Raw genomic sequence first — 23,641 nt, 5'->3', positions numbered from 1 at the left:
TAGAATAATTTTCTTTTTTAACATAAGCAAAAAATATTTTTACACTTGGATTATGTGCTACAGAGCTTCACTTTTGACTGTTTTCTATTTTTAAGTACTTATTTTTAATTTAATTTCAATGCAGAAAGTTTTTGGCTTTTTTAAAACAATATTAGAATGGAAATTTATTTGCTTGAATCTGCCCTAAACTGTTTCCATTAAAGTTCAGTGTCTGTAGTCTCTGAGCTTGAGCCATTGGTGTATATCAGAAACAAATTTTTTAATTCTTTGATTCTTCCTAAAAGTTATTATTTTCATGCTGTTTTTTTCTCCAAACACCCAGTTTCCAATAATTTTTGTTGACTTGTACAGATACTATCTAAGCAATGAGACAAAATGAAAATATGAATAAAGTAAAATAGGAATATGTCAGGATGCTAAGGACTTCTTAAGGTGACTTGAATTATTATAAAATTATGGCTTACTTATCTTAGAATAAATTTAAAATTCAGTATTATTTTTTCCCAGTTTTTCTTTTTGTGATATAATACATATTAAGTTGACCATTTCAACCATTTAGAAGTGCACAGTTCAGTGATATTCTCAAGTATTTAATACTCTTAGGCAGCCATCACCATCATCTATCTCCATATCTTTTCATCTTGAAAAACTGAAACTGAACTCATTAAATAGCGACTCTCTGTCCTTCTCTGTCCTCAGGCCCTGGAAACCACCATTCTACTTTCTGTCTCTGATTTTGGCTCCTCTGCCTTATATAAGTAGAATCAGACATTTTTCATCTTTTTGTGACTAGCATATTTTACTTAGTACTGCAATGTCCCCAGGGATTATTCTTTTTATGACTAAGTAATGTTCCACATTTTGCTTATCCCTTCAGGCCTTCATGGACACTTGAGTTGCTTTCGCATTTTAGCTATTGTGAATAATGCTGCTATGAACTTGTTTGGGCAAATATCTCTTACATACCTTGCTGGTAGTTCTTCGGGGTATACACCCAGAAGTGGAATTGGTGGATCATTTGGAAACTTTATTTTTAATCTTTTGAGGAACCATTGTTCTGTTTTTCATAGTGATTATGCCATTTTACACCAATGTTTCAGTTTCTCTATATCTTCATCAACACTTACTATTTTCTGATTTTTTAAAAATTAGTAGCTATCTTGATAGGTGTGAGGTGGTATCTTATTATAGTTTTCATTTGAATTCTCTTTAATAATTATTGATGTTAAACATCTTTTTACTTGTTTTTTGACCACTTATAGATCTCTGGAGAATTGTCCATCAGTTGCCTTGCCCATTTTTGAATTGAATTGTTTATTTTTTGTTGTTAAGTTTTAGGAGTTCCATGTATATTCTGGATATTGATTCCTTGTCAGATAACATGGTTTGCAAATTAGCTGTGCCTGTGAGTTGCCTTTTTACTCTCTTGATACTGTCTTTGATGTTTGAAAATTTTTTGTTTTCATGAAGTTCAGTTTGCCCGTTTTGTTGTTGTTGCCTATGCCTTTTGTATTCAAGAAATCATCACTAAACCCACATCAAGAAGCATTTGCCCAGTGTTTTCTTTTAAGGACTTTTACAGTTTTAAGTCTTACATTGATCCTTGATCCATTTTGAGTTAATTTTTGTATATGGTATTAGGGAAAGATCAAGTTTCATTCTTTTACATGTGGATGTTCATTTTTCCTAGACCATTTTATTGAAAAGACTGCCCTTTCCCCATTGAATGATGTTGGTACTCTTGTCAAAAGATTATTTGGCCATATATCTGAGAGTTTATTTCTGGGCTATTCTATTTCCTTGGTCTATGAGAGTGTTTTTATGCCACTGTCACACTTTTGATTACAGTAACTTTTAGTAAACTTTGAAATCAGGAAGTATGAGTAATTTGTTGTTCTTTGTCAAGATTGGTTGAGTGTTTATGGTCTGTAGGGATTCAGTATAAATTTTAGGATAGATTTTTATATTTATTCAAAAGGTATCATTGAGGTTTTAATAGAAATTACATTGAATCTATAGATGCTTTCCATGGTAGTTACATCTTAACAATGTTAAGTCTTGTCTATGAACATGGAATGTGTTTCCATTTATTCCTCTCTGTAATTTCTTCTGGCAATGTTGTATATTTTTTTTGTACAAATCTTTCATTTCCTTACAGTTAATTACTATTTTATTCTTTTTGATATTATGTTAAATAGAATTTATTATAATTATCTTTGCAGATTGTTCATTCCCAGTGTTAAGAAATGCAGTTGATTTTTGTGTGTTGTCTTTGTATCCTGTTTCTTTGCTGAATTCATTTATTATTTCTACCTGTTTTTGTGTATGTTTGTGGAATCTTTAGTATTTTCTACATGAGATCTTAATATCTGTGAACATAGATAATTTTACTTCTCTTTTTGAATTTGTATGCTTTTTATATCTTTTTCTTGCCTAATTGCTTTGCCTAGGCCTTCTACTAGTATATGAAATAGAAATGGTCAAATTGGGTATCTTTCCCTTTGTCATGATCTTACCAGAAAAGCTTTTGGCCTTTCATCATTGAGTATGATATTCACTGTGTGTTTTTCATATGTGACTAATTTTGTACAGGTAATTTCTTTCTATTCCTACTTGGTTTTTTAAAATCATGAAGTGGTACTGTCAAATGCTTTTTCTATATTGATTGAAATGATTATGTTTTTCCCCCTTCTGTTAATGTGGTGTATTACACTGATTTTCTTGTGTTGCATTTCAGGAATGAATCTTAACTTTGTCATGGCATATTATCCTTTTAATATGGTGCTGAATTTGGTTTGTTAGTTTTTTTTTTTACATCAGTCTTCATAAAGGATATTGGTTTGTAGTGTTTTTGTTTTTGTTTTTGATTCTTTAGCGTGCCTTTACTTTTGGTGTCAGAATAATCCTGGCCCCATAGAATGAGTTAGGAAGTGTTCACTCTGCTTTAATATTTGGAAAAGTTTGAGAAAGTTTAGTATTAACAACTATTTTAAAAATAATGTTCATGGATGGGCATATTATTGTATCATGGGTTTTTTTTCCAGTACTGGGAATTGAACTCAAGACCTTGTGCTTGCCAGGCAGATACAGTGTCACTGAGCTAAATCCCTGGCCCATGTATCATGCTTTTTATTGTATAGTAAGTGATCTTCCAAATTTTCAGTAAGATTAGCTTTCAAAAGCTTGGAATTTAACAAGGTACCTAGCTGTGTCTTTCAAGTTGCTGCTAGATAGTTCCTTGCACTTATACTTCTGCAGATCTCCATAACCACGGGATCAACAAGTCTGTAAAAAAATTTTTTTTCTTTTTGGATTTTTGAGACTTTTGAGACAGGGTCTTATTATGTATTCAGGATTGGCCTTGATCTCACTGTGTAACTCCAGATGACTTTGAACTCCCTGCAATCCTCCTGCCTCAGCCTCAAGTTCTGGGATTATAGGACTTTACCACTACACCTGGCTTAAAATTTTTAAGGATGGATCCAACACATAATGTGTTAAAGCTATGGCTTCTACATGTGCAAATATGACTCAGGAAGTTAGTTCTTCAGTGATGCTGTAGCCAGCTTTGGGAGTGCCTTTGCCTTTATTTTGTTACAAATGTGTACCATGTGGTTCACAATTTATATCAAAGGCACAAAGAAGAAGAAAAAGAACAGGAAGTTGGACACAGTAGAAGAGAATGGGAGAATGATGGCATATTCTGGTAGTTGGGAATACTGCTTGTTTGCTAGCTTCCATCTGATCCAGGACACTTAATGCTAAACCTGATGGTGCTTCACTTAGAAAACTTATAAAAATCTTTGTTAATAGTGCTTTTGACAACAGCAGGAACCATTTGTATTTCCTATAGAAACATACCAATTATGCCTATAGGAGCTTAATAAAGTCTATCTTTTACGTATTCATCAATTTATACCTTTTCTCGAAATGTAGAAAAGAAGTTGTAGAAAAGAGGTAAAGAAAAGATTTGAAGAATTTCAGTTAAACCGTGTTTTTTTTTGTTTAAATAGGATCTGTGGTTGTGGTTCAGGAGAATCTGGTTGTGCTGTATGTGGATGTTGCAAGGCTTGTGCAAGAGAGTTGGATGGACAAGAGGCAAGACAAAGAGGGATTCTTGATGCAGTGAAAGAAATGATACCTTTAGATCTTCTTTTAGGTAATATATTATACTGAACATCTTGCCATTAACACAGTAATTCTAATGGTTTAAATAATTTCTATTAGATATATACTAAAAATTAAGATAACACTTAATATATGTAATATTATTCTTTTAATGACTGGCTGTGTGACATTAATTAATGAATGAGATTCTTCTTTTCTTTCAAGAATTTTTCCAATAAAAATTATTTTCATTTTAGGTAATCTTATTGCTTAGTTTTATTTTCTTGAACTTTGTGCAGAGTAACAGGTATTATATTATAACACAAGTTGTTATCATTGTTATTTTGATCAATTGTCTAGCCGTCCCAGTACCTGGAGTTAATATTGAAGAACACCTTCAGCTACGACAAGAAGAAAAACGGCAGCGTGTAATCAGAAGACACAGATTAGACGAGGGAAGAGGTAAGATGTAGCTATAGAGAAAAAGTATAAGTCAACCTTATCTTGTATTGGGATGAAAAAATTAACAGAATAGGCTGCTTTGATAAGAAATCATTAAAATTAGTAATATTCTGGTAAGTCATAAAAGTATTCAGGGTATTTATAATTGTGCCCATAACATACACTTACTTAATTCATGAGTCAGCCATATTAAGAATTATGCCAGAGCCAGGGATTTAGCCTAGTGGCACTGCACCTGGCTTGCAAGCACACGGTCCTGAGTTCGATCCCTGGCAAAAAAAAAAAAAAAGAATTATGCCATTTACTGATCAGTAACTATTAGAACTGACAATTTTTTAAAAAATACAAAGGGTAAAAATTTGTCATCTATCCAAACTTCAGACATACCTATTTGATATGTAGAAAAATTGTACATATTTCTTAGAAAATACTGTGTAATTTAAGTTTTGGGTAGTTACAACATATGGAAATAAGAAATCATTCCTTTTATATTATTGATTTTTTTTCTTAAGTTTGTTTATTCTTATTATCTCTTTGCTACTTGGTTTTTACCCTCTTTGGAAATACTAGGTTAAGTCAAATGAACTTACCTACAAAACCTAATAATTTATTAGGTGTTAAATCACAGTATAGTAAATCTTTATGGTGACATTTAATTACATGAAAGATGCTGTGTATCTTGTTACTCTTTTTTTTTTCTCTTCTGAAAAAGCCATTCTTTTCTAGTTGTAATATATTTCAGCATATTGGAAGTAAAGAGATAATGAATTATATAATTTAACAAAACTTGGTGATTACAGAATATTATTTTGCCATTTAGTTTTAAAAGTACCCTAAACCTTTAAAATGTTAATTATAAATTCTAACTATTTTCAAGTTAACTCTTCCACTAGTTAAATATTTAAAGGATTATATTATTTTACATGATTTTTCAAATACAGACTTAGGTTCTGGGTAGTTGGTGTGTATTTTATGTCAAGTTAAGTTTTTTCCACAGTCCTAAATATGTACTAACACTGAAATAGAAATACATCATTCAAATTTTAGATGCTCAAAAGTTTTGTTGAACTTTTTCTCATCGTTTTTCATGATTTTTAAAACATAACATATATTACATTTCTTGATGAATTGGAATCTTCATTATGGACCTCAACTATGGCAGTTCTTCCTTTGCACAATACTGCTATTAACTGAACTTTGTGCATCTGAAGGCATGCCCTCTGTTTACAGTTACCCGCAGAGTCATGTAAGAAAGTACGTAGTTCTCACATGTGTATCAGTTAACAGCACTGTGCAAAGCAAATATCTGCCTTTATATATATCTTATTTTATAAAAATATTTTTACTTTTAAACAAGAATATCCATTTTTAAAAGGTCAAACTTCAGGCTGAGACAGAAAGATCAGAAGTTCAATCCTAGTCTGGATTCACACTTGTGATCTTCCTGCCTCAGTATCTGAGAGTGTTGGAATTGCAGCCCTGCACCACCACACACAACAAGACATAAAAGTTTGATAAGCAAAGATACCCCATGCTTGCATAACAACAAAAAAAAGGAGGTAACAAATAATTTTTTTCCTGAAAATTGAGTTTATAGGCAATTTTTATTTTCTAAAATTCATTTTCTAAATATTTTCCAGAAAGCATATTACTTTATAAACAGAATGAGAGTTATGTTTTAAAATATAAGCCATTATTTCTTGGAAAATAATATAGTTAAGGCATTTTTTTTTTTTTTGGTACTAGGGATCAAACTTGGGACCTTGCGCTTGTGAGGCAGGCGGCAGAACCACTGAGCTAAATCCCTGGCCCCAGTTAAGACATTTTTACTTTAACTTTGTGTCTTAAAAAATATTTTTAATTGAATAAAGGAATTCCTCTCAGGTGTTTTTTTTATTATTATTAGTTTAGGACAGTGGTTCTCAGAAAGATCAGTAAATATCACAAGGGCACTTGTTAGATGTACCATTTCAGATCTGAAACTTGGGGTGTAGGACCCAGCAAATTATGCTTCAAAATTTCAGGCCATTCTGATGGTCATGAAGTATGAGAACCAGTGCTGTAGGTCATTGTTCACATTTGGTTCTGTTAACTTATATCAGAATCACTTAGACCAGTGAATCACATTTCTGGGTCCATGGTCCTGAAAACAGACTTGACTTATATGCAGTATTCTACAGCTGTTCTCTAGTTCTGTACTACAGAAGATTGTTAGTCTCATTTGTTCTTATGAGGAGCAGTAATGTCAAACTTTAATGTTTCAGCTGCCACACATAATTACTCCTCTTCTTGGCTCTGCTTGATACTCTTTTTTAAAGAGACTTAAAATTTAGGAATATATTAGTAATTATGCTCATTAGTAATTGGCTTTTAACTGTGTGGACATTATAGGACTTCAGAATCCAATTATGTGAAATTAATTTATTTAACATCTCTATCTCATTCTACTTACCAAATCTTTGTTGTTTGAGCTGATAAGTGTTTTAGGTCCAAGCTCTTATAGGAAAGCCTTATGTATTGGTCAGCTTTTCCATTGCTGGTACAAAATACCCAACCTTTGCAACTTAATGGAGTAGAGGTTTAATTTGGCCCACAGTTTCAGAGGGTTTAGTCCATAGTTGGCTGGTGCCAAGGTACAAACATCATGGTGGAATGCATGGTGGAAGAAAGCTGTTCAGTTTATGGTGGCTGAGAATCACAGTGGGGGAGCAGTGCCAGAAAGGAAGGAACCAGCTATAGACCTAGAAGCTCATGCCTCCATGACACTAGGACACATATACAAGAATGCTTTACTAATCCCCAAACAGCTCCTAAGTCAATTAAATTTAACTGTCATATTCCATCTCTTTTCAACTTGACACCCAAACGTATCACCTTAAATCATACTCAATATCCAAATAAAAAGGTAATAATTCCCCCTAATATCCCATGTACAACTGAAAACACAATAATACCCTCTCCAGAGTCTTAGCAGTTCCAGCATTGCTCAGAAGTTTGAAGTCTACTCTGAAGCTTAAGATGTACTCCGAGCTGTGAACCTGTATAAATTAAAAAAGTAATTAATGTAGTCTCAATATACAGTGGTGCAAGGTAAACATTCCCATTCCAAAAGGGAGGGTTTGGGGGATAGGAAAGGATCAGTTGAAAACAAGACCAAAACTCAGCGGGACAAGCACTAAGTCCTTTGGCCCCATGTTAGGCATCCTGGACATGTAGTAAGATAAGAGTTCCAGGTTTGGTCATCCTCACCCCTGTGGCCTTGCTTGTTGTAGCCTACACAGCTTCTGTCTTGGGCTGGCTGGCTTCACTCGGCTGCCAGCAGACATTCCACTTTTCTGGCATCTCTGACTTCCTGGGGTCTCCACTGCATCTTTGGCTTTGTTCCTCTAGCTTTTAGGCATCTACCTTTGCAGGGGCTCTTACCTAGCTTCTCAGGCCTTCTTTTGAAATATGAGTGGAAGCCTCCATGACCTCACAGTTTTTGTATTCTGCATGCCTGAACAGCAGGCATCAATCACATGGACATTGTCAAGGTTTGCTCTCAGCATGAACAGTAGCCAAGCCCTTTTGGACCATGGATGCAGCAGCCTCTGGGTACCTAGATGGCTGAGCTTGGTGAAATGAATTCAAGGGAACCAATTTTCTAGGTGGTCCCTCTTGAGTAGGGAATCCAGGGGTTTCCTTCGCAAATGGAAGGCTTATACTTGTGCACTCTTGAGCCTGCAGTGTGTGAGGTCTTACTGATTCTTGAGATACCTTCAAGACATCTTGTCTCACTTTGACGTGCCGAGAATCTTTTTAATGGTGCAGATCTCTCCAGCAGCCACACGTTTGGGCCTAATTTTATACTTGGTTCTTTTTGGGCCAGAATTTAAGGTTTTCAAATCTTTCTGCTGTGCTTTTTGTTCTTGAATTGTCTTATACATCTGGTTAAAAGCAGCCAGCTGTATGTACCCAGTCACAACCTGAAAATGGAGCTGCCTTGATATTTCCTCCACCAGACCACGTAGTCACCACCCTTAAATTCAACCTTCCACACAGTCTCAGAACATGGGCAAAATGTGGAAAGATTCTTTGCCAGAGTGTAATGCATGTGGCCTCTAGTTCAATTCTCAGAAGAGTCCTCATTCCCTTCTGAAATTTCATGAATCTGGCCTTTGCTCTTTACATTCCTGTCAGCATTCTGTTCTAAGTTCTGATCAAAATCATCTATCAAGTTCTGCTTACAACATTCTAGGGCTTTCCTAGCTTCCTTCTCCAAACTTGTCTTGCAAACCAGTTACAAAGGCTTCTGAACCACATGGTCAGGTATAATCCCAGCCAGTGGGTCAGCCTCACCACTTCTCTGGTACCAATTTGTAGTATTCCTTAGCTTTCCCATTGCTGGAACAAAATAGCTGACACCAGCAATTTAAAGGAAGAGAGCTTTCATATAGTTCATGGTGAAAGGGCATGGTAGAGTATAACAGTTCATGGTGATTGGGAAGCAGAACAGGAAAAGAGTGCCAGAGAGTGAGGGACCAGGACCAGATGTAGACTCCAATGTCACATGTCCATAACTTAACCCAGATATACCCAGGAGTGTACTTTACTAATCCCCTAGGTGGCTCTGAAGCTAATCAGCCTGACTGATGTTATTTATCTACTGTTATACAAGATCTTCAGTAATGGAATACATTATTTTAACTAAAAAATACATTGTTATTACTGTTGTTTGATAAACTTGGAACTTGGTCTTTAATGTAAATTTTTATACTCTTCCAGGTGACATTTTTGTTAAATTTTTTTTTTTTAGGTATTACTAGTATTCATCTACAGGTTTTAGTTCAGTGGTATTTGTGTTAATTTGCAGTTTGTTGAATTGCATGGAGTTGATTGTTAATATTAATTCTCTGGGACTTTATAAATAATTGTTCAGTAGAATTCTTAAGTAGAACTCAGATTTATCAGAACTAATGAATGATTATGTCAAAGATCTTTTCTTTATGTTCTTTTCTAGCCCTCTGTTGTAAAAGAAACAACTCCAATAATGTTGCCTAGTTTAACCCTTCTTTCATTTTCCTTTTAAATGTCAAATCAGAGTTTCATAATTGTGAGCTTCAATAGGGTGAGTTCTGGCTTGCTGGAACCAGTCCCATTTTATGCTTATCCTCCGGCCATATTGCTTAATAATACTATCTTCCTCCCAGTAGAGTCTTAATTGGATAAGTTCCATAGGTAGCCTAGCTATAATGCTTACTGGCTAAGAGAATGTGTTCTAAAGTTCACTTTTGGATCAGTTCCTGGCTTCTTCACTTTTACTAGCTGAATATGACCTTGGGAATTCAGCTTCCCTGATTATCAATTTTCTTACCATTAAACTCACCAAGACAATGTTACCTACTTAAACGGGACTGTTAATGAGAATTGTTATGTATGACAGTGCCTACTTTGTACTAGCCCTAAGTAAATGTATGATTATGGTGCTGGTGGACTATTCATTAATTGCTTTTCTTATAATACTGTGATACTTACAAAACTTTGATTATTAAGCAAATTCTACACAATTTTCAGATAAAACAAATTCCACTCTGATATCAAAAAAGTCAATGTTCCATAGTTACAAATTAGAATATAAAAACAAATTTATCATAATCTAATTCCAAAGTGATTGAGTTGGTATTCCTATTAATTTTTAAGCCTTTAAAACTGTTTTAATGATTTGAGATCAAATACAGTGTTAGCTGATATTCCAGTGGCATATAAAAAGTCTCTTTTACAATTAAAATGTTATGTGAAGCATTTGCAAAATATAAAAAAGATCAGTATGATTATAATTCTTCATGCAAAGATACCCTGATACAATTTCTATAGAATTTCTTAAAATTTTTTTGTTCTTTGTGTGTGTGCGTGTATGTATGTGTGCATATGGGAGGTACTGGGAATTAACCTAGGACCTTTGAACTGAGCTACATCATCAGGCCATGTTATGTTATGTTATGTTATGTTATGTTATGTTATGTTATGTTATGTTATGTTATGTTATGTTATGTTACATTATGTTTGTTATTTTGAGACAGAGTCTTACTGAGTTGCCCAGATAACTTTGGATCCTCCTTCCTCTCCCTCCCAGAGTTCTGGGATCACAGGCCTGTACCACTATGCCTGACTTATGCATACTTTTTATGCTTAGTTATTTTATATGATTTCATACTATGATACACATTAAGGCCTTTTCTTCCCTTAAAAATATGTCTTTAAAGCTTTTGTGCTTTATTGTAATACAATAATTAATGTTATCAAGAATTTAGGTCAAAGAGTTTCTCTTTTAATCCAGTTACTACTTATATTATTTCATTGTCATCTTCTAGCTATGCATTTCCAGTTATATCACGGACTTGATTTTTGTTGTATATTTTTGCTTATTTTTACAATACATACATTTTTATGTTTTGCTAGGCTTTTTCACTTTCCCATTTTCTTCATGTCCTAAATGAGGTTTATAGTCTAATGGGTGTACTTTCATATTTACTCTATTAAGATACTATATCTGTACATAGGCAAAATAGTAGGCATCTGTTTATTTTCAGAAGTGGTATAGTATTATGTATATGTTAGGAGACTCCTTTTCTTACTTTCCATTACAATGTGAATACAGACTAGGTCAGTAAATAACATCTTCCACATTCTACTTCATAGCTACATGACATATTATAGTATGATTATAGCACAGTTTATGCAACTATTATTTTGTTGATGAGCATTCAGGTTATTTTTATTTTTTGTGTGATTACTGTGCGAAATATTCTTCAATGTATAGCTATGCATAGTGAAGCTTTTGTTTGTATAGTAGAGCTCCCTAGAAATACAATATCTGAGTTAGAGAGTGTATTTCAAATTTACAGACACTTCCTTTTAAATAGGTATAGAAATTTATATTCTCTAATGTGTGTGTTTTTCTCTCATATCACTTGTAGTAGTTCTTTTTAATTTTTGTAAAATGTTTAACAATGTTGTCTTGTTAAATAGCACAGAAATTTTTGTATAAATATTCTTTGTAGATTTTAATTTGTTAGCTGAATATTATTCTACTGACTGGATGTGACATAGATTTTTCATTAATTAGCCCTTAATTTTTGCTACAGTTATTAAGGTACAATTAATAGTAAACACCTTTGAGCTGAAATATTTTTAAATTATTTTAGAGTTTTACTTAGTTGTAGAAATTACTGGGGCAACTGAGGATTTTAGTTACTATAGCAAGGAATAATAATTTTTAAAGTCTCAAAATATATCACTAGGAGCTTTCTGAAAACCTTGTCTTATTTGTACAGCGATTTATTCCATACCTTCTTCTTACCTGACCATGGATGGGCTCTGAATAACTCATTATCTACACATTAGCTTTTAAATATCTAAATCTGCTAGTTTGATGCCTGCTTTATTTACTTTCTTTTCACCAAAATAAACCAACACATTCTGCTAATTCAGACTTTTTAATTCTTTAATGGCTTTTAAATAGTTTTACTTTCCAGAATCACATTATTGCCTTACTCCTCCCACTTGTCTCCTTTCCCTGAATTGCAGCAAAAAGCCTTTTTAAACTGGTGTTACCAACAGTCTTATCCCCTTTTGAGCTGTTATCTACTGCTATCCAGAGTGATCTTTCTGCAGTGCAGATCTGATCAGTAGCATTTCTCTTATAAACCAAAAGGCTATTCATAGTCAACATGAATTCTACGTTCTTTTCTCTACAGCCTTCTCTTTCTTCTTTCCTACCTTTCCCTGTGGATTTTTTTCATACCTTTGAACCATTATAGTACTCTGCTCTCTCCTTTATTAGGCCTTAGTTTATGTGTGTGTTTTTTTAAGTACTCCAAACTCCATTTTTTCATCCTGTTTTGCTAACTCTCCCTCCAGTGTATTTCCTTTTTTCATACCACTCATTATTTCTTTTTAGTTGTGCACAAACCTTCCTCCCCCAATTACACTGTGAAGCAGCTGTTCTTACATCTTGCTTACCAAATGTGACTAGGACAACATTGTGCCAGAATTGAAATCTTTGTTGACTAATTGAAAACAGTTCAGAGTTTTTTCATCACCTCTAGCGTAAATTCTTATTGTATCAAAAAATTTTAATTGTCTGGGTTTTTTTTATCCATCTCCCTAAAATACTTTCCCACTACTTTCTGCTTCATAACCTATGCTTCATTCACTTCAGCTGTTTGTTTTTAATAACTATCAAAATTGTTTAACATTTTCATGGTTTTATAAGTCCTATTTCTTTTCATTGGAATCTCTTCCCTACCTTCTGTCATGTTAAACTTTTCATAGTCTTTGAAACCTCTCAGATTAACCCAAGTTGATTTGCTTACTTTTCGTCTTCAAGGGACATGCACACAGATTTGCTTTTTATAGCATTTATAGCAATATATTGTAATTCTTTCCTTTTATTTCTGTTTCCCTAGTGGACTCAGTTCAATTGAGATCTTATTTCTTTATCATTATATCCATGACACCTAGTTTCTGCCAAATAAAAGATAATAAAAAATGTTTGTTGAATAAATGAATGATTGAACCTTGTTTATAAAAAAAATCACTTTAGTCCATCAGATACTCTATTTTGGAGCCTTCTTGTATTAATTTCTAGGCATGCTTGTTCATGGGCCTTCTAGATTTATATATTGAAAGATTTCAAAAAGATCAAATTTAGTTAGAAAGTAATGAATATTGTGGATATAATATATTTTTATGGAGGGAAATAATGTCCTAATGAGATCATAACAGTTAAGCAAGAGTAATACAATTGATTATTTTTATTTTAATATTTATAATTTTTGTGTAGTTGGAAAGTACTTTTTTTAAAGTAATTTATATTTTCTATTTTAATAAATCAATTGAAAAATAATGCATCTTGATGAAATAACACATTTTGTTCTTTGAACAACTTTATTTTCTTTTGGAAATGGAGCTCAATTTATTTAAGTATATATTGAAAATGATCGGTACTACATTACTGGGAAATAGTATTTAATTCTACTAACATTTAATCTGTGTTTTTATCTGTGGTTAATTACAGACTATAATTTTTGGGTTTTTATTGGATTGGTGCTGTTTGTTTTTTTGAACCTAAAACCAACTGAAATACTTCATTTCATAAAAGATACTTTGTACTTAATCTTCTGTTTGTCAAATTTATTACAGGACAGTAGTTTCACTTTGTCCAATCATTAGAAAAATTAATTAAAATGAAAATCAGTGGAGAGTCACATGAAAACAAACATGATTTATTAAAAATGTTAAATATTCATATACTTAACAATTTTCTTTTCAAATACTGGTACTGTCACATTTAAAATGCTTTGAAATTTGAAGATTTTTTGAAGTTGCTAAAACTCAAGGAGATTGTTCTAGAAAAGAAAAACTAAAAACTTAAGATATAACTAACTATAATCTGAAGGTATGCTTTGTATGTTATATGTACATAGTCGTGTTTCATAAAGAAATGAGAGGTGGTTAATGTCACTAAAATGTTGCTAGAGCTCAGGTTACCCTTGTTGTCTGTCTCAGTCTCTGACTCTTTCTGTCTCTCTCTGTGTCACATCATGGAAATCTTTTGGTTTTTTTTTCAATCATCTGATTTTCATAACTTCTGTTACAATATGTGGAAAGGTCAGTAACATTTTTATCTTGGTTTTGTAGCAAAATTGATGTAGATACTAAATCTGGAAGACTGTTAGAACTTACTGATTAAATTAATCAGTTGGTTTTTGTATTTCAATAAGAAAAATATTCAATAAGAAAAATATTTGTTTTCAATGATTATATGATTTACTAAGTTTTAATATGTGATACTGAGAAATATTTGTGAATTAATTTGATTTACTTTAATAGAACTTCTTGATTATCTGAGACTGTAACTACCTAATAGTTTTATAAGTATAAAAGATGGAATTTATACTCATAAGCTGTATTTAAGATATCAACTTGTGTGTGGAATGATGACTAGATTATGGTTAGAGACAAGGGGTTGGAGTGGGGGTATTGGGAGAAAGGTGTAATGTCCAAAACAATTAAGAATAAATTTCATGCATTTATTTTTGTTCATTATAGTGTTTTCATTTTGTGAGCTTTTCTATGCACATACAAAATGTTTCTCCTCAGGCCCCCTTGTATTTGCTGGTCCTATTTTTATGAACAACCGAGAACAGGCTCTAGCCAGACTCAGATCCCATCCAGCACAGCTAAAGCATAAACGGGACAAGCACAAAGGTATTTGGTCTTCCTTATCAACTAGGTGGGATGCTCTCCCAGTTTCTTCCATTCATTTGAATTTTGTCTCTGAGAAAATGCATAAACCTGATTCTTCTGCTTTGCTTCTATCATTATATAGCCTGAGGAGAAAGAACATGCTGAAAGTGATAGTTTGTCAGTGACTGTCATGCTTCTCATTTCATTTGGTTGTTAACTTTTATTAAGACATTTTATAATATATCTTTTTCATTTCTTTTCACATCTTATGAAGGGAAGATAAAAGGGAATATATCATTACTTTCTCTTTTTTATCCTTTATTATCTGATCTTAGATAACTATGATCTAGCATTTTATAGTTCTTGTTTTTGAATGCTGTTTATATGTCTTAGAATAAATAAACTTACTAAATGCAGTTCATAAAGTGATGACTGCCATTGCATTTTCTACTGTTTTAGTATTAAGGTTTACAACACATACAGAAATATTTGATATTGGAAGGTTAAGCAGAGATAGATATAAGCAAAGCGTGAGTCATGTAGACTTCCATAGTCTTTGGAATCTGTCAGAGGTCTAACCAAGTCTGTGAGGGACTAGGAATTCATTTCTCTATTGTACTTTCAAATCTGAGTTCTGGGTTAACAATTGGGCATTATTTTTTAAGATCCGAGTTCTGCATTAATGTTAGATATTCCTAAATCATACTTATTTTTGTTTTAAACCATAAATTATGGTCAGCTAATATCAGGAAAAATTTAATGCAGAGAATTTTTAAATTTATGTATAATTATGCTTTGAATCCTGGTGTGTGAACTAGGGATGCTTCACAAGCTAATGAAACTTGCATGTGCTATTTTCTTAAATGTCTAAAATAAGCCCTGAAAAATAGAGTAGAACATTTTAAAAATATGTATTATCCATATATGTATATTAATTTTAGTGTTTGTGTCTTTTTTTCCTTTGCTGTAAAACTTACAATTGAAGTTTTAAAGACTTTCATGTGCAGTATATAATCAACTTTATTTGCTTTTCTCTGTTGGTTTGCCACTCAGCAAGCACACAAAACTTCTCTTTTCAGTGGAAGTACAAATAGAACTAAAAACTTGAAGTATATTCTGCAGAAGTAAAAATTGAGGATGTTTTATAGCTAACATAATTAGCTACAGTAAGATTTGCGATTGCTTTATTTACACTAATGTGCTCTAACAATGCCATAAATATTTAAATCTAAGGAACAATATTTAGAGTATACTATGTAAATTATTTTAGTTATTGCCAGGTTCTCTCACCTGTTGTGCTATTAGAACAGATTTTCTCAGTTGTTTTCCCCTCGCTTATATGAAAGTGAAATTTTTCTAGTTTTTAACTGAGGTTAAATATTGGCATTTCATCAAGAGTTTAAAATGTTTATTTGTTATGGACAAGCATCTTTAGGGTTTTTTTATGTAATTATAATTGAAGACCAAAATTACAAATTTAAAGCAGACTTTTTCCAATGTCGTGTAATTATTAGCTATAAAAACTATTAAATAATAGCTTTATGTCAATTTTGTCTGACTTTGTTGATTATAGCATTGGAGCAATCTCTTTGGGAGGATCTACTTGGTAGTATTATAGGACTAGAGTTTTTGTTTTTGTTTTCTAATTTTAGTATATATGCTGCCAAAGTGAGCACATTGTGTTTTGTTTTTGTTTTGGGTTTTTTTTGTTTATTTGAGCACATTGCTTTTGTTTTCTGGTTTTATAGAATTAAATAGTTTCATCTCCATTCTCAAAATGCATATGCAATGTAAATAATATCAAATGGTGCCCTATTAACATAGAGTATTAATTTACTACTCACTAATTTCTATCCATACTCTAACCCTTTACATTCACTATCTTGTCATTTTTATTCTCTACTCATTGCTTTTGTTACATATTTTCATAGTCTTATCCCTTCTCCTATACTGTCTTCCAGTTTATGCACTGAAAAATTCACTATACTAATTACTGTATTATCTTAATTATATTGTTGGTGTGAATTATAAGGCGATAATGTTTAAAATTTTCTAGATTATAACTTGTGGGGGTAAAAACTGGATTTATTGTTAATGAGTGATTTCTTTTTAAAATTTATTTTAATGTAATACAAGTAGATATTAAAAATATAAAAAACTTCTATGAAAAAATAAAAAAGAATTTCATAATAAAATAATAATAATGGTTAATATACTGTGTATGATGATCTTATAAGAATGGCCAAAATGTTACTCAGTTCACTGACAAGAGTGATTTCTAAGATGAAAAGTTGTAGAGCTTCTGGCTGACTGGAAAGAATTCAGAGAATGTTACAAGTGGGCAAATTTTGACTAGAGGCAAAACAGAGTATATAAGATTGAGTCAATAAGTAAAATTCCATATAACACATAGTGTTATTCTAAAATGTGATCATAAATTGTATTTCAAACAGATACCTGAATTAATATTTGTTTCAGCCACTCATTGCCTCACATAGATTTTAGTATAAAAAATCTAGTTAGGAACATATGAATGTGATTTTTTTTTCATACCACGTACCATCTGTATGTGTGTACACATACATATATTTTAAGTTCTGCATTTGCTGTGAATAATAATTAAGAACCTCAACCCTATGTCTTTTATAGTATTTTCATTATTAATAATTGAGACATTGTTTTTATTTAGATACAATTTAGATAAACTTTAATAAAGTTTTTCTAATAGAAGATTGAGCTCTAAATAATAGCTACTACTGTTTTAGTCATTATAGTTTTATTCAGGAAATTACTGGGGTTTTTAAAAATTTCTCCTTCTCGGAGCTGGGGATTGCTCAGTGGTTCCACCGCCTGCCTCACAAGCTCAAGGTCCTGAGTTCGATCCCTGGTACCAAAAAAAAAAATCTCCTTCCCTGGTGCTGTCTTTATTTTGGGATATGTATCTATATTCAATCTCCAACTCAAGGGAGGGTATAAAATGTTAATTTCAAAGGTAAGAAGAGCTTCTAACCAAACATCTAACACATTTGTATAAAGTGAAATACTTGAAATGTGTAAATTAGTTAAGACTGGCAAAGTCATGTGGACACAATCTTTTTTTTAATACTAAGTCAGATTTGGTTTTAATTAGATATTTTTACCAGTTCAGAGAAATTTGTGAAATTTTTTAATATCTGATATTTTATTTAAATAGTCGTTGAAAGATATGTATTCCTTTTTGTGTAAGTCCTTCTGTGTATTTAACCATTCTATTGTCTTTCCAAGACAAATAAACTTTGAACTAAGACAATGTTTTGTTTGGGGTAAAACTACATGATTTTTTTTTTTAGCCCATCCATTTTTTAATTTAACAAATTCACATTAGACTATTGAAGAAGAGTTATATTTTTATCCTATTATAGTAAAACCTCTCACTAATTCAGAATTTATGATACTTCAGATTCAGTATTTGTGATCATTTTGAGTTTAAAAAAATCAAAGTAATTTCTTCCTCTGAATTTTCAGGGTCATACTTTTAAGGGGAAACCTGTCTAAAAATCACTAGCTTTTCAAACCAAGGGCTCAAGAAATGAAGGATTCCTTCACCGTGCCTTCAGCCTCTGGGTCCAGCAGTTAATTCTTGTATGTTAAAGGACTTTTATGTTTATGATACATTTTAATGTAATGTTGGCCTATTTTTGAAGTATAATGTCGGTGAACACATTTTATTTATTGTAGATTTAGTTTACTCTATAATCTGTACTGCTTGAAGGTGACAAAACTGAAGTTATACTTAAATGTTATTTGGTTAATACTTTGAGGTAAGTCACATGGACCTACCCATTCTGTTATTCCGAATTAGTGAGGTTTTACTGTCCTAATGTTATAAAGAGTTTTAAATAATGGATGATAGAGAAACTATAGAGTCATTTAGTTATAGTATAGGAAATAATAATTTGGATCAAGTTTGTTTTACTTGGGTATTACTGAAAGTTAGATTTAAAAAAGAAAAACAAAATGATTTGGTGTTACTCTCTTTAGCATTCTAAAATAAGCAATGAAAACAGAATTGTAAGTAAGTTCTATAGATTCACATGTGTATCTGCATGTTATATACACTTGTTTAGAGTTGTAACATCACAGGACAGTGCTTTAGATTAGTTGATCTTTGAAATTCCTTCCAGATTTTCATACTGTGTGCACGGAATTTGAATCTTGATGACATAGAGGTCATATTTTAGTACTGTAATGTATAGTTTTTGATACAAAAAAGTAAATATTCTCTTCTCTTTACACATTCCAAAGTAAAGTTTTTATGTTCTGGAATGTGGTTTTGAAGCTTTGCTTAGAATGCCAGAAGATTCAGTCAGATGTAGAAAACGGTGGTGGCCTAAAGCAAGTTTAGTTCAGAAAATGAAAAAAAAAAAAGAAAACAAGGGGAAAAGGAATGAAAACAGAAAAGTTTGGTGGGGATAGGAGTAGGGGCAAAATGGCTGCAGGGTAAAGGGGGCCAGGAGAGATGAATGAGAATAGGCCATTGAAGTACAATATATTGAAGCCTTTATACTTTTTTAAAGTTCAGTTGCGTTTAGCAGTGTTGGTAGATAGTGTAGCTTTTCTGAGATCTATTTTAGAAATGTAAGGCACTTGTGAAGCAACTAGGAATCAATTTTAAAATGACAAGTACTAACAATATCACTAAGTAAAATAGTTGTTAAATACTTTGCATGCAGTTATTTTTATGCAAACTAAATTTTCCCATATAAATTTAAATTTTTATTTCTAAAACTTAAGTATCCTTTTTCATTATGTAACCAATTAGTGTAATAGGTTTTATCCCTAACCATATTCTTACCTCTGTTTTTATTAATTTAGCAATATTGCAAACAGATATATACAGTATATAGCTTTTCAAATTTGCTTCTTTGCAGGTAGATTCTTGGTCTATCACTTCTAACAGCTGCAGATTCTTCTTTGCTTATTTCTTTTAACAATTTTCTCTTATTCTTCCTTAGTAAATTGATTTAAATTTTGTTTTGAAGATGAATAATGGCTTAATTGCAAATTATAACACTTACAGATGGAAGTGGAGAAAGAGGAGAAAAAGATGCAAGCAAAATCACAACTTATCCTCCAGGCTCTGTGCGATTTGACTGTGACCTCCGAGCAGTACAAGTCAGCTGCGGATTTCACCATTCAGGTAGCAGCTGGAACTTTAGGGTATAACTGCATTTTTACAGTTGCGCTAAATAAATATCTTACTTGTTTAGTTTTGATGAATGTACCCTGTTAATTGCATGTGGTGATTAATAGTCTCTCAAGTCTATAAGAGCTTTATATTTATTTCAGAATCTATTTTAAAAACATTGGCATTACGGAACAGGTACTGTACTTATCCAAAAATCTCACTTCTAGTCTGTCTTCTAATGGACTTGTTTTTATAATTCAAGGAATTACCAAAGATGAGATTATCTTTGACATCCTCTTCAACTTTAAAATGATGTGGTTTTGGGCCGGGGATTTAGCTCAGTGGTTTTGACACCTGTTGCACAAGCACAAGGACCCAAGTTTGATCCCCGGTACAAAAAAAAAAAAGATGTGGTTTTTATGACATGGTCCTATTTTTTTTTAATATTCAGTAAGAAATGTATGTCATCAAATTTCTTTTTTTTATCTTAAAATGTACAAGATAATTAAATTCTTAGTAAATTCTTAACATTCAGGTTACAGAGCTTAGGTTGTACTATTCAACTTTTGTAAAGATTAACAGTGTTAAGTTTCTTCTTTGAGATAAAAAATGTATTTGCTTGTTTTATAGAGTATTACAGGCAGTAAAGGTACTGTGCATACCATTCCATTGAAATTGTACATAATTGTGTAGAGCTCCAACCCATCTGCTGCCTATACTTATTCTAGATATTAGAGAATAGTACTTAATATGTAGTTACCCACTATTAAGATTTTACAGCTGACCAGAATCAATTTGTTATTAATGCTATTAAATGACATTTGTAAAAATGCATTTTTATGACCTACAAAGATAGTTTGCAGAGCCAAAATTATATTGACTTCTCATTAAATATGAATTGATCTTGGCTTTCATTACTCATTTTAATGACTATAAATTTAAAACAATGAAGTCATACTGCTTTCAGAATGGTTGTGATAGAAATATAAAATTATATGATGAAAAAATAAAGCTGTTTAATTTTGGTTTCAGTGGTTTTAATGGAAAATGGAGATGTCTTTACTTTCGGATATGGGCAGCATGGGCAGCTGGGACATGGAGATGTCAATTCCAGGTACTCACTCATTTTTTGTTTGAAGATATTATATTCTTACCCCTGCCCCACCCTTTTCCTTTCTGTCTTTCTTCTTAAATCCATATTTCTAGAATTGAAATAATATTTATAGTACTGTTTTGTAATCTCTGGCCTGTGAATTCTTGGTGTTCCTTGATTTTGTGATACAGTGCCTTTGTGGGGTAGGTGATATTGTAGCTTTAAGAAGTTGATTTACATTTTATGTATTTTAAATGTGAGTAACTATAGTTATCACAAAATCCAGCCATACTTTTAATAATCATTCTCTTTTTAAATGTTATGCAGAACAATAGGAAAAACAGAAAATATCCCTAAGTTGTATTTTTTAAAAATTTAGCAGTTAGTCTAGAGGTCAGTGTAAATGCTTACCCATAATATGCAAAGCCCAAAGTTTGATTTCCAGCACTCCAAATGCATACACAGGTGTTTGTGCATACTCACACACCACCACAGATTCAATCATATTTTTGATGTTGTCTGTTTTGAAATCTGGTCCAACATTAACAAACATAAAGTTGTTGAAGCTCTTGAATAATTTTGCAATGAAACTTACTGGTCTCTCTGATAAACTGTTTTAATTTATGCGAAATAATGAAGAACTAACTGATAAAGACTACTAGTAGTCATTTCCTAATTTCCTAGTATTCATTCTTCCTTATTTCAGTTTAGTGGTAGTGTGTCTGCTGGTTATATGATATGACTATACAGCTGACGATTACCTTTCTCACCCTAAATTGCAGCAAGATATAGCCATGTGAACTAAAGGGTATGTGCACCTTTGGAATTAGGCTGTTAAATGGAAGGGGACATATCCTCCCCGTATTTCCTGTCCTTACCACTGGCTGGAAGACATGCATGGTGACATGAACTGGAAAATTCATCACAGAGTTCATCATTTGGAGACCATATTTTGAGAATGACAAAGTACAAGTTAGGAATAGCTGGTGTCTCTGACACTATAAACTGCCACATCAGCATCTTACAATTACACACCTAAGTGAGGAGTAAACTTCTATCTTAAGTCCTGTTACTTTGGCTTTTGTTACATTGGACAAGTCCATATCCAACTTAATACAGTCAGGGTGCTTTTGGTTAAAAGTAAGAGAAATCTTTCTTACTTCAGTTTTTCCTAGGAGATACCAAGACAGGATTTGATGTGTAAAGGATTATTAGGGGAAAACTGTGAAAGTTGAAGGAAAAGAGCAGTCATAGAAAGAGAGAACCCTTGGATATGATGCAGGTCTGACTCTTCGTGAAAGGAGAGAGGGTAGGAAAGTTTGAGTAGGAAAAGTCTAGATTGCAGTGCAGCTTTGAGAGAATTTGAACCAGGCCAATGAGGTGTCCTCAAACCAGAGTTGCCTTTGAAAGAGTCCTGCACTGGGCAGGAACAGGCTTGGAGTTACACATTCATTATGCTTACTTGCAGAACAGTGGCATGCCTGGAGAAAAATGGCCACATGGAGCCAAAGAGCCAATACCTGAGCTGTCAGTCAGCTCCTCTCCCTATAGCAGGTTTTCTTGAAGGCGATCTGAGTAATTTTTGTGTCTTTGGAAACCAGATGTATTTTTCAAATCAGAAGAGATGTAGGTAGCTTCAGGCCACACTTACTTCAGCAATACAATTTGTGCAAGAACCTTCATGGTTTTTTTACTCTTCCCTCTGCGTTGTTCTCCCTTGTAGTCAGAGTGCATAATTCCCCTCTTTTCCAGAATCAAAGGTATGCTCTGTTCTCTCATTTATATTTATATACGTCATCTAGATAATAGATAAAGCCATGATTTTTACTTTGTCTTGAACTCATCCCATTGTTATTGGGGGAATACATTATGCCATTTATATGACATAAATCAGGGGCCGGGGATTTAGCTCAGTGGTTATGCTGCCTGTCTCGAAAGCGCAAGGACTTGAATTTGATCCCCGGTACCAAAAAAAATGACATAAATCAGTGATTACGTAATTAATATATGTGAAGAACTTGGCAACTTTTTTGTTCTTTTTCTCACTGAAGACTTAAGATATAGAAGGTGATTTATTGTCATCATCATAACTATTGTTACTTGCCTGGAATTATTTTGTGAGTTATATAACTAAGAATGGTGCAGTGCAGTGAGATATGATAGAACTTCAATTGTGTGTGCAAAAAGGAAGGGCTCTTTTTTACAAGATTTCGTATTTGGATATCTTTCCACAAAATAATTGTTGAACAGCTGTATTTCTCCTTCCTCAGTCAGAAAGAAACTAGTGAAAACCATGACAATACATCGTATCCCTTAGGTTATGTTTTATGTTATTTTACTATTCAATGTGAAGAATGAGCAGCATAAGCCAAGATCCTGCCACACCATTTTGAGTTGTAATGGCTATTGAAAGGGAAGTTACTCTTGTCAGCTTTTAAAGTAAAGAAGTTGTCTAAAAACATTGCGTTGTGGTCTTGATTATACTGTGAACACTATTCTTTAAATTGTAGTAGGGCCGGGGATTTAGCTCGGTGGTTCCGGCGCCTGCCTCACAAGCGCAAGGTCCCGAGTTCAATTCCCGG

The 23,641-nt window shown here is 32.7% G+C and overlaps 1 protein-coding gene across 22 annotated transcripts in view; it reads left to right on the top strand.

Annotated features, from left to right (window-relative positions):
- Mycbp2 (MYC binding protein 2) overlaps positions 1–23,641 on the top strand; it is a 294,048-nt gene that overhangs the window by 73,475 nt on the left and 196,932 nt on the right. For 20 of the 22 annotated variants that reach the window (XR_015443710.1, XM_004845227.4, XM_087192946.1 and 17 more), the window contains exons 16-20: positions 4,014–4,159; positions 4,468–4,569; positions 14,713–14,820; positions 19,859–19,978; positions 20,999–21,080. Coding sequence is in view for 21 of the 22 variants with exons in the window: in XM_004845227.4 (XP_004845284.2) it covers positions 4,014–4,159; positions 4,468–4,569; positions 14,713–14,820; positions 19,859–19,978; positions 20,999–21,080 (558 nt within the window). In the remaining variant the exon portion in view is untranslated. Of the gene's footprint in view, positions 1–4,013; positions 4,160–4,467; positions 4,570–14,712; positions 14,821–19,858; positions 19,999–20,998; positions 21,081–23,641 lie in introns of those variants that run through there. The other 2 variants (XM_087192942.1, XM_087192951.1) reach the window with 2 other exon arrangements.

Source organism: Heterocephalus glaber, unplaced genomic scaffold (genome assembly GCF_053883595.1).
Source record: "Heterocephalus glaber isolate CG9 unplaced genomic scaffold, H.glaber_assembly_v1.0 deba00001577, whole genome shotgun sequence".
NCBI lineage: Eukaryota > Metazoa > Chordata > Mammalia > Rodentia > Bathyergidae > Heterocephalus > Heterocephalus glaber.
Note: the sequence above shows the minus strand (reverse complement) of the source record. Positions and strands in the feature narration are given on the sequence as shown.